Genomic DNA, 11,833 nt, shown 5'->3' with positions numbered 1-11,833 from the left:
TTACTACTGTTCAGGAACTTTGGGCTTCAGGAAAATAGCAGCTTCTAGCAAGCAAAAACAAGAGCAATACTTGAGGCAATTTACAGCGCACACTCATTTTGGTAGCAAAATTATAAATGTGGAATGTATGTTTCTTGCTAAAGAACATTTTTTTTATCAAGTTGTTATGGGTAAAGTTCCTCTTTTACCTTGTACCTTTTATGTTAGGAGTTCAGCTTTAACTTTAAGTCCATTGATGTATTTGACAAAGCCTATTTGTACCAGTAATGAAAGGTGCAAGGGTAAGTTAAGTCCATCTCCCTGCCCTGTGGCATGAGCAGACTGTTATGGATCTTGGAATTTGCAACTCACATGCTTATGGTCTCAAGTACAGGAAGTTTTTGTATAGTAGACATGGCAGACAACAGTTACAAGGAATCATCAGTTTTATTGCATCCATTTTTTTTAGACAAGAAATGAGAATACAAGATGTAGAAAGCAAGCTTTAAAAGCCAATCAGCTGAAGTAAACAAAGATGATAGAACACTTCCAAATTCTTTTATATATACTGCAGATGACATATACAATCTACTGTAAAACATAAGTGCCTGTGCAACTTGTTTTTTTCAGAATATGACTTCACAGGCTACTGGATGGAGACTTTATTCCTGGGATGATGGATAGTACATCTATAAACCTGACCTTACACAGGAAGATTTTCATTGGTCATTTTTACCATTTTTTGGAACATCCATGTATTATGAAACAATCTTTTAGTGGTTATTTAGATTTTATAAATCATTTTTTGCAATGGCAAACAGAAAATGGTTAGAAATTAAAATTAAAGGCTTCTGTATTTTGAGTTAAACATGTAAAATGTTCATTCTCCTGCCTTGACCTGATTCCCCCCTCCCGGTGACAGTGGGGGGGGGGGAATACCTCTCACCACACCTGCGTCACAATTTGAAAACAGCACTGCCCAAACAGCTGCATCATTCATTCACAGGGTTCTGTGAATTAATTAACTATAGGTACTGTCGAACACCGTGGCCGATGACTTGTGGTCCTCAATGGACTGTGAGGGTGAAATTAAGCGCTCTTGTAGTTTATTGATTCTTCCTGCAATTCAGTAACTGCCTGCCCATACAGGAGACAGACAGTATACTAAAAGTCTGCAGGAGCTTGGGATTGCACCCATGATCTGAAGCTGATCTGAAAATCATAAACATTAAACCTTGACATACATGTACACAGCACAGCCTATCAACATGGTACTTTTTTTGGCATTGCTGTAGTGCAACAGTCCTTTCCATTCCCTTTTGTCAGTAATTTGGTGATCTGGGAACCCCTTTTGTAGTGTAAGAGAGTTGTTCCCAAGTACACCCGCAAAAAGACTCCTCACTCTCACTGATATACATAAAGAAAACACAGTGGAGGTGATTCATCACAAGCACCAGTCAAATTCAAACCTGCCTTGAAGTCTGAATCTGATTGGCTGTTAAACTGAGAGTGAGCATGTGTTACTCAGCACAGATATAGGAAGCAGGCTCATTTCCCCATGTCAGGAGGTCTTTGGATTTTGGTTGTGGAGGAGTATTCTGTTTAAGGTAAATGCAGTAGATTTTCTGACTTTAAGGTAGTTTCATACACCCCTAGCTGGCTTCAGCAATTCAAATGCCAGGAATCCTCCAGTATTAAAAAAAAAGCTTGTGGGAAAATGTTTATGGCAATTACCAATCAAAATCTTTCAGTGTATGGTCAGTATAAGTTTATTAATATATGGCTTAGGAATATGTGCAAAACAAATGCCCTGGTAAGGTGACCAATATATAGAGGCATTCCATTTAAAATATATTGTACAGCAAAGTAATCACTTGAGTAATATCATTTTATTACAGTGTCCTCAGAACACTTGTGACAGAAGTCATTTAAATAACCCTCAGATAGCAGTTTTATAAATGTATTTATTGTAAACCATTCATAATGTTATATAACACACACAAAGACATATTTGACATCAAAAACCATGCAGCATACAGGACCATAAGGTTGGTGCTAGTACATGGATGTAGAAAGGCGTTCTCAGCTAAGCAAACTGACACCACCCATTTTTTATATAGTTTGTAGTAAGCATCTATTTATTGTGTCACAACAGATATAATCTTGCTGCATATGTAGTTTTTTCTGCTATACCTTATGGAATTATGTACTGGGTGTATTATTTCATGTCGTTAGAGATTACTCGATCGGTAATATAAAGTGCACTTATTTCAATGTAGCTTTTCTCTAGAAATATGGATCACCTGTCTGTTTATTTGAAGGAATGCCCCATTTTCCCATTACCTGTATATTAAATTAAATTCTGTAAGTGCAGTTTGGCCAAGGACAACTGTCACTCTAGTGCGATTGACAAAATGCAATCTTTCTCATGGAACTTTCCGGGCAGATCCTAGAACTCATCATGGAAACAGTTGTCAAGGGAGGTTCTGGTATGGTGGCTACAAAAGTCCACTTAGACTAAAATAAATGAACAAAACACTTTAATAAAAGTTTCCCTTAATGTGCTAACATCAGGCATCGGTTTGGACCAAATCCTATCATGCTAATGAGCAGGTAAAACGATTTACAGGAAATCTATTAAACTGCCCTTAATCAGCAATATCAAGTCAGCATACTTCAAGGTAAGGAATTTTAGACACAGTAGAAAATGTTAGCATGTTATTGAAAGATTTTTACACAATATACCATATATTTCAGATCTAAATTCATTTTGGTACCATTTTCACTACGTAATTTAAAACAACCTCCTATTGTTTAGTAGACTGCATGTTTCCATTGCAACCAAGGCGTGGATCAGGTGACTGCTTCTCTCTATACATGTAATGTCCATAACGAGGAATGAACAATAAAAATAGGGACCAGCAGACACCAAATACAACACAGTAATATGTAATAAAGCTGAAAATGGTGATAAAAAGTAGAGAAATATTTTTCAACACTGTGTTATAAAAGATTGATTCAAAAAAATGGAAAACGTCTTTATCACACAATACATTTTATGTCTCTATTTCCTTTTTTTCTGACCATTAGTGAAATGTCATTACATATTTTCTACTGCTTAAAACATATGCATATAAATGGAGAGTTGTATGTTGGCAACTGGTTTGGCATGCTATTTTTATATGGGTGATGTGCAGAGGGGGTATATTTTCACTTTAGTTCAAGTCCAGTGAAGCTGTGTTAAATTCAATCAGGTGCAGGATAAATTTAAAAATAAACAGAACCCCTGGACATGATTTGATGTCTGAATTCTGTTTTAGTAGGTTCAATAACTCTTAAATTGAACCTAATATGGGATTAGCATTAACATGAGGATATTTAAAGTTCAAATGCAGGCAGAGCATTTTTGGGTAGACTTGGGACTTGCGTAAATTCTAACGTTAAAAAAAATGTCTGGTGTCCTTGACCCCAGGAGTCCTGGAGATGTTTAACCTCACTTTCTATGCCTGTGTCACTGGGACAGGAAGTCACATAAATTAAAAATAACCTGATATAGGTTCCAACCCTTTCCCATTTTGCAATAAAAACATTTGGTGCAGTCTTTATACCAACTAAAGAAACTTTCAATTACTTGCTGTCCCAACAGTAAATGGGAGGAAATCTCCCCAGTGGGAACACATAGAGCAATAAAAACTAGAAGCCCTATCACTTCTTTACACATCAAAAATAAAAAAATGTGCCTGAAGTTGGGCATTAATTTGAAGCTCACCCGACCTTTTTACTGTACTCCCAGGTCCACAGGGTAGACACCTCCATGTGACTGCTCACATCCCTTTATTTTATTTAGAGAGCCCCAAAATCCCCATATAGCTTAGTAAAGAAGATGTAGGACCAGGACACAACAAATAAAATGCAAACACAACACTTGGACTACTGTATATTATACTTGCCAATAGGCTAAAGAGTCATTCTGATTTTTCCTAGGGCATAGGTGTCCGTTTATGACACAGAGAATAGCTGTGATTCAGAGGATCGCAGCTATTCTCTGGTCATTCACAGTTTATGACACTCAGGAGATCAGTGGAGAACATGTTCAGCTCTTCACTGGAGATCTGTGTTCTCCCTCCAGATTCTCCAGCCCAGAGCTGGAGAATCGGAGGAACCGCAAACTAAGCAGAGATAATTTACCTCTGCTTAGTAAACTGATCTTTTACTGTAATCTCGGGAGATTATAGTAAAAGCAGCCGTTTTCCAGCATTTGTAGATCGTTCTCCCTTCGTTCGGAGAACTGATCTACACCGCTTCATAGAAGGCATTCACAGGAGAACTGTGTTCTCCAAGAATGCCGGAGAACTGAGCAGAGATCATTTACCGCTGGTTCATAAACGGACACCATAGTGTGTAAAGCACAATGAAACAGTCAATGAATGCTATGAAATATCCACTTTTCAACAAGGACTTGTTATGTATGATCTTTTGTATTTAGAAAGTGCAAAGCTTCATATTAAACTGATAATCCCAGAGAAGTACTATAATAGAAGGTATGACACCAAGACAGCCTAAATTTCAACATCCCTATAGAGTAGCAAAAAGTAAATTCAAGATGGCAGTTCTAGTTTTGGTGAATTTTTCTCCAGCTGGATTGCAAAGCCTCCCTAAAACCAACTAATAAAAAAATCTACACAAACCTGATGGTGCTTTAGAGAGATAGGGGGCAGCCTTAAACAGAGGACTATAAATAGCTGTATCACCAATGATTACAGTATGTACATAATGTATAATAACTTTTAATGTAAACTAGATTTATCCATTTGTACATTCATTACATATGCAATACATGTGGTAAAGATTAAGAATATAAAAATGTTACATTTTATGTTTTATAAATGTACCACTAATGTAATTCAGTCACTTATTTGTGAGTTACAGTTGATCAGGCCTTCATCAATCAGGCATTTTCTGATAAACTTCCAACTTGGTGGTACCTAGTGACAATAAATTGATGATATGTTTTAAAAATTTCTGTTAAACTTTTAACCCTAAAGGCTGCCATGTTTTGGGGTGAATTGATTCATTCAATGTAATGGCTTCAATAAAATGACAGTTTATAGTATTTTCTTTTTTTACTTATTACCTTTTTAGTCATACCACACAACTTGTTATTTGTCTATGACAGTTTTCAGCCATTATGGTTCATGAGATATATAGTGGTAGAAAACAATTAACCTTGCTAATGATTGTTGAAAACATTCCAGCAATCACCTAAATGGCATCTTCAATTTGGTATGGAATTATTTGACATTTACACCCTTATGGGAGGTCCAATTCCCATAGTCCAGGCACTTAAAACGGGTGTTAACTGAAGTATACGAAACTTAAAGCAATATTAAAGCCAAAAACATGCATTATTACATTTACTGCAGCTTAACAATTCTTAGATGTGATGACTGCATTCGTTTTCATTTTCGTTTTTAGGTTTTATTTTCTCATTGTAATAAAATAAAGCAAGTCTGTTAATTTTAAACTGCTTTAACAGACCAAGCTGTCCAACAAAAGTGGCAGTTAGTGAGTTGAGACAAGCCTTTTGACACTGACGGGGTGCTTACAATGGTCAGCTTTTATTCATTTATGTAAAACCTTTATATCCAAAGGAAAAAAATCTGTTGCTGTAACTGCTTTAAAAGTGTTAGCTGGGATTTGTCAAGTCCCTCTAAATATGCTAGTGCATCTAACACTATCCTCTCCCCAGATTGACAATACTGCTGTCCAAGGGTGGCTCAGTTGCTCTTCTAGTGGAGTGAAGACACCCTAAGACAGGAAGCGTGTTACTAGCCTAACCACTGGATGAAAATAAAGGAAAAAACGGCTAAAAGCAGAAAACGAAGACAGCCATTACATTTAAGGATTGACAAGCTGCAATATATTATTTTTTTTGCTTTCAGGTTTAATATCGCTTCAAAATGTGAATTTTGAAAGTAGTGCTGAAGCCTTCACTTTTTAGATATAAATACAAACTATTACCAATCTATCCACAAGACAAGTACTGATTTCTTAAACAATTGCAGCAATCACTCACATTTCCTTCTTTATTCCTGGTGAAGCCTCCAGCTACTTCTGTGCAGCTTAAGCTGGCCATAGACAGTTCAAATCTAGAGAGATCATAGAGATTCCCACCATGTAAGGGCAGGCTGAATGTACCCAAGTTGATCGATCAATCAACTTGGGTACAGCCAGCCTGTCGGATTTTACATGCGATTATTGGTAGAGGCTAATATACAATGTGTGCACAATTATTAGGCAAGTGAGTATTTCGACCCAAATCATCATTTTTTTATGCATATTGTCCAACTCCAAGCTGTATAAACTTGAATGCTTATTGGACTTATCAGGTGATGTGTATTTGTGTAATGAGGGAGGGTGTGGCCCAAGGAGATCAACACCCTAGATCAAGATGTGCATAATTATTAGGCAGCTTCTTTTCCTCAGGCAAAATGGGCCAAAAAAAGAGATTTAACTGACTCTGAAAAGTCAAAAATTGTAAAACGTTTTTCAGACGGATGTAGCACTCTTGAAAATGCTAAGATATTGGGGTGTGATCACAGAACCATCAAACGTTTTGTTGCAAATAGTCAACAGGGTTGCAAGAAACGTGTTGAGAAAAAAAGATGCAAATTAACTGCCAAAGATTTGAGAAGAATCAAACGTGAAGCTACCAGGAACTCATTATCCTCCATGTCATATTCCAGAATTGCAACCTACCTGGACTGCCCAGAAATACAAGCTGTTCAGTGCTCAGAGACATGACCAAGGTGAAGAAGGCTGAAACCTGACCACTACTGAACAAGACACATACGTTGAAATGTGAGGACTGGGTCAAGTATTATCTGAAGACAGATTGTTCAATGGTTTTATGGATTGATGAGAATGACTCTTGATGGACCAGATGGATGGGGCCTGTGACTGGATCAGTAACGGGCACAGAGGTCCACTTCGACTCAGTTGCCAGCAAGATGGAGGTGGGGTACTGGTATGGTGTTATTATTATAGATGAATTTGATGAAGATGAATTGGAATTTTTCAGGTTGAAGTTGGACTCAAAATCAGTTCTCAAACCTACTGCCAGTTTTTAGAAGCCACTTTCTTTTGGTACAGGAAAAAGTCTGCAGTAGACCATGATATTTATGCAGGACAATGCTCCATCACATGCATCGAAGTACTCCACTGTGTGGATAGCCAGTAAAGACCTTAAATATGATAGAATAATGACATGGCCCCCTTCCTCACCCAACCTAAACCCTATTGAGAACTTGTGAGCCCTTCTTAAATGGGAGATTTACGGTGAAGGAAAACAGTACACCACTTTGAACAGTGCCTGGGAGGCTGTGGTTGCTGCTGCACAAAAAGTTGACCATCAACAGATTTAGAAACTGACAGACTCCATGAATGGAAGGCTTATTACTGACTGTTAATGAAAAGAAAGAAGGCTATATTGGTCAATGATTTTTTTTTTTGTGTGAAATGTCAGAAATGTTTATTTGTAAATTTTGAGTTGTTTGTTTATTATTCTCATTTTAAGAGATGAAAATAAACAAATCAGATGGGAACATTTTCCTTTTTCATTTAGTTGCATAATAATTCTGCACACCTATAGTTGTCCAATAATTGGGCACACATAGATATTCTCCTAAGAAAGTCAAAACCTTTCTTTTCGTAAATATTCAGATTTGAGGTTTATTAACATTTTGGATTGACTAAGAGTACTATAGTTGTTCAATAATTAAATTAATCCTAAAAAATACAACTTGCCTAATAATTGTGCACACAGTGTAGCAGCTATCAGAAATCACTGTGTTCTCCCGGCAGGGACGGCTCCTCCAGCCCCCCCCCCCCCCCACTAGGAGAGCACAATGTCTGCAAGGAAGGGATTCCTCTATCAACACTGACTAGCTGTGGTTACAGGAAAGAAAATCACTCTATATATGGCCAAGTTAACTCAACCTTCCATCCAAGGGGATGCACTCTTAATGTAAAAAAGTGACTCCTGATTGACCTCTTCTGGGCTACAAATTTCACCATTCATAGAGCCATTGCACATACGCATCCAGCGTGATTTTATTAATGCTATTAGTTTGAGCTGCCTGTGCATGTCTAGTGGAGGCAGCATGTGTGTGTATGTTGTGAGTGCAAACATAAGGGTGGGACTCCACGAGTCAAGAAGCCACCCTTATACCAGAAATCAGTGTGAGCAGTTGGTGGAGTTTGAAAACAGAGGATGGAAAACATAAATTGCAGAAAAAGCTGAATAAGAGGTAAGTCCTACTCTCAGCATCTCAACAAAAACGAATGGGTTTATTATTACTTTAAACAAGCACATCACTGAGGCTGGCGTGTACCAGGTAAAGAACTGCCAAGATAAAAATTAGCATTGTTCTAAGTAGCTGATAGCTAATATTGAAAGCCTCCTCCTATTTTTTAGGGAAGGATGTTCCATTTTGATGTAGATAAAGGAAAATTAAAATCTTCCCAGCACACTTACTGGCCAGCCAGCAAAAAAAAAGCAAATTACACCAAGAATTTGTGTTAACATTTTGCATTAAAATTGAGCAGCTTCCACATATATTTGCAAATGTTGTGTAACTAAAACCTCTGTTTACAATACAAATTGGTAAAATGTGTTTTTGTGACTAGTTTGCAAGTGTACTTGGAGAAATGTTGTTTTGTTTGTTCTGTGCAAAGTGCTTTCATATGCACCTTAAAGCTAGTTATACATTTGGGTGATTGCCATTTTTGTTTAATGTCATGTAAATGTCATACTACATGCCTCTTTCAAACCTTATGCGTTATCCACTCATCTTCCTCTCCCACACAGCATCTCTTGTTGTTCAGATGTAGGTAATTCTTGATCTAAGGAATTAGCGTTCCTTTATTAAAAGCCATGTACCATCAGTTGTTTTCTCTCCCCATAATATAGGTGTTTGGCAATTTTCAGTGCTGCATATATCACATTGTTTTTCCAATACTTGGTTGTTGGATTTTGTAGGTGTACAAGCTACTAAGTGTGGTTCTGGGTATAAAAACATGGCTATGATGTTTGTTGGACATACTCCTATGTCTTTCTGACAACTGAGCCACATATGGAATGACTAGCTATGATGTTTGTTGAAAACTCCCCTACATCTTTCTGACACTCTAACCATATATAAGGTGAATAGCAATGGTGAAGGGTTGTTGGTGTGGTGTCCCTACTGGATCTTGTTAATGTTAGAGCTTTTAAAGCTCTTTAAAGGTGTTTGTTTTTCTTGTTTTAAGAATCATGATTGGTTCTGCCCAGAGGTACAAAGTGGTAATAACCCCCATTGTGTGTTCCAGTGGGTGGTAGAAATGTAAACATTAGATACTGGTCAGTGTAAGTGGATTTACTGTACACTTCACTATACACATTTCAACCCCCTTTTTTTAAATGTATATTCCACAGTTCAAAAATTAGCATTTACTGTATATAACTACAGTTAACACCCACCTCAATGGGGAACCCATGGAGTTATATGAGCCTTATAATATATCCTTGTTAGTGTGACATTAGTGGTAACCAAATTATGCAAGATAAACAGAACAGAACACATGGCTTGTGTAATTGGTATAAGAACAAGAAAGCAAGTCCAGCTGTTTTTTTAATTATTACCACTAGAAGTCCCAACTCAAATAGCGTAGCCAAGGATTTGGGGTTCTTCTAGGTGAGTTACTTTGGAAGACCGTGACAGCAATTAATCAAAAGAGGAGCAGCCAGAATGTGGAACAGTTGTCCATGCCAACCGATCAGCTTCTATCTTTAATTTTAAAGCCTAATTGAACAAGCTGAAGATAGAAGCTGATAGGTTGCCATGCACAGCTACTCCAGATTCTGTTTGCTCCATTTTTTTTGAATATCCCCCATTGTGTGGTTTTACTGCAATATGGTTGTGTTTAAGATTTCTTGGTTGGCATTGACTGCTGAAGCTTGCAACTGCCCAGTAATGACCATTTGTGCCTGAGGTTGAAATGTTTTGAATTGTGAAAAATGAACTTGAGCAGTAGGATATAAATAACTCCCACATCATTACGACCCAATAATGGAACATGAGGCATTAGTGGGTTAATACATGTGCAAAGTGTAAAATATTTAAATATCCACTAAGTACCTCCTAATGTCTCTTAATTCTGTCACTACTGTTTTAAGAATTTTCGTTTATACACCTTAACTTTATTAAATTCTTTTAATTTCCAATTTTGTCTTAAAGGAAAAAAAAGGTTGGGCTGGAATCAGTCTTTAAAGCAACCCTGATTCCAAAACTTTTTTCTTTTTTGACAGATTAGGAAATTATAAAACGTTTTGCCATGCTTTATTGCTGCCTATGTTCTTTTTTTGGAGGTTTCACATTCACTCATCCTATATGTTACTACCAAATGGAGGACTGGGGGAGGGGGTCTTTAATCCAGATGCACAGGCCAATAAAATACCATTTAGTAGAATGTAAAGAAGTATTGTCTGCACTGTTTTGCAATATCATCTAAGAATCCAACCCTTCCCCACTCAACTTAGTTGAGCCATGGCTGCAATTTAGGGTTTTAAGTGTTCTTGTCCTTCTGACACTGGTACCTGGGTACCATTAGGCACTGAATCTAAAAGTGCATATTACTCTTCTTAAAACCAAAATAGTTGCTCTATGTAGTAAATATAGTTTTTTTGGCTAAAGCATGTGCATACAAACATGTACAGCCTTTAAACACCTCTCCCAGCCCCTATCAGAGCAGACAATGCTACGTCCTGCTGTATAGCCAGCATATACACTATTCTGAATGCTGCTAAACAACATAATTTAGAGCATCGTGCTACTGACCCAAGCAAAGCATTCACACATCAAGAGATAAACTCCCAAATTATTATCAAATTAGTTTTGTACAATGGTATCTGCCTTTATACAATATTTACAATTTTTCTCTATCATGATAAAAAAATACAGTATAAGGTAACATAAACAATGGAAATGCATGTGAGGCCACAGGGCTTCCCTTTATCTGGGATGAGCAGATTCTATTGTCTGTAATGCGTGGCGTTGGCTAACCGAGATTATTTTTCTTCCGCTTGCTTGGACTGTGGCTGGGGTCTGGTTTCAGTTCACGATACTGCACCTGTTTAAACACACAAGTACAAAACAAAATGATTATACGGACACACTCTTATAATAAAAAATATAAAAAAATAGAACATTTTTTTCCTGAAAACAAGATCAAGGCATTGCAGTACAATGAAAGCTACAGCTTGAATGGAGAAATAGATGGAAAAATGAAAAAGTATAATACAAGGATGTGTGTAAGCCTTTTCCTACCACAAGGATACATAAATATTTTTAATTTAGTCAAATGAGTCTTTTAAACTAATCTAATCTTTTTACTTGGCTTGTACCATTTTTGTGATAATAAACTCATTTATGTAAAAGGGGAGGTATTAGTATGGTAAAAGCCCCTGGGCACCTCCAGTGGAGAAAAGGAAAGTTTCAAGCAGTGGACTGTGCAGAATTAGGTGTAAAGAGCATTGTTTTAGATAGAGTGTACTAAACACCTGCCAGGAAGATTCACCCTGTTTATCCAATGTTACTGTGGAAAAAGCTAGGAAATCCAAAACTTTACATGTGTCTCCAGAACAGAAGGTAAAATCTTCAAAGGGGACACCTGTCTTGGCGATTGTCAAAGAGGGAATTTTCCACCGCTTTAAAGAGATTTCAATTCATTATCTGTTGCATGGGCAAGAAGTGAAGGGAAATCTCCGCAGGACAGCAAAAATACCTGAGGGGGTTTTTGCCCATTTCCTAGGCTA

The 11,833-nt window shown here is 37.2% G+C and overlaps 1 protein-coding gene across 7 annotated transcripts in view; it reads right to left on the bottom strand.

The window, feature by feature from the left end:
• Positions 1-407: 407 nt before the first annotated feature.
• MCTP1 (multiple C2 and transmembrane domain containing 1) overlaps positions 408-11,833 on the bottom strand; it is a 916,692-nt gene continuing 905,266 nt past the window's right edge. For all 7 annotated transcript variants that reach the window (XM_089679152.1, XM_089679154.1, XM_089679155.1 and 4 more), the window contains one exon: positions 408-11,148. In XM_089679152.1, the coding sequence (XP_089535278.1) occupies positions 11,077-11,148 (72 nt within the window). In that variant the 3' untranslated portion in view covers positions 408-11,076. The remainder of the gene's footprint in view (positions 11,149-11,833) is intronic.

Source organism: Staurois parvus, unplaced genomic scaffold (assembly GCF_062004578.1).
Source record: "Staurois parvus isolate SC_StPar_1 unplaced genomic scaffold, SC_StPar_1.0 ptg000218l, whole genome shotgun sequence".
Lineage (NCBI taxonomy): Eukaryota > Metazoa > Chordata > Amphibia > Anura > Ranidae > Staurois > Staurois parvus.
The sequence above is the reverse complement of the archived record's forward strand: the minus strand, read 5'-3'. Positions and strand labels throughout refer to the sequence as shown.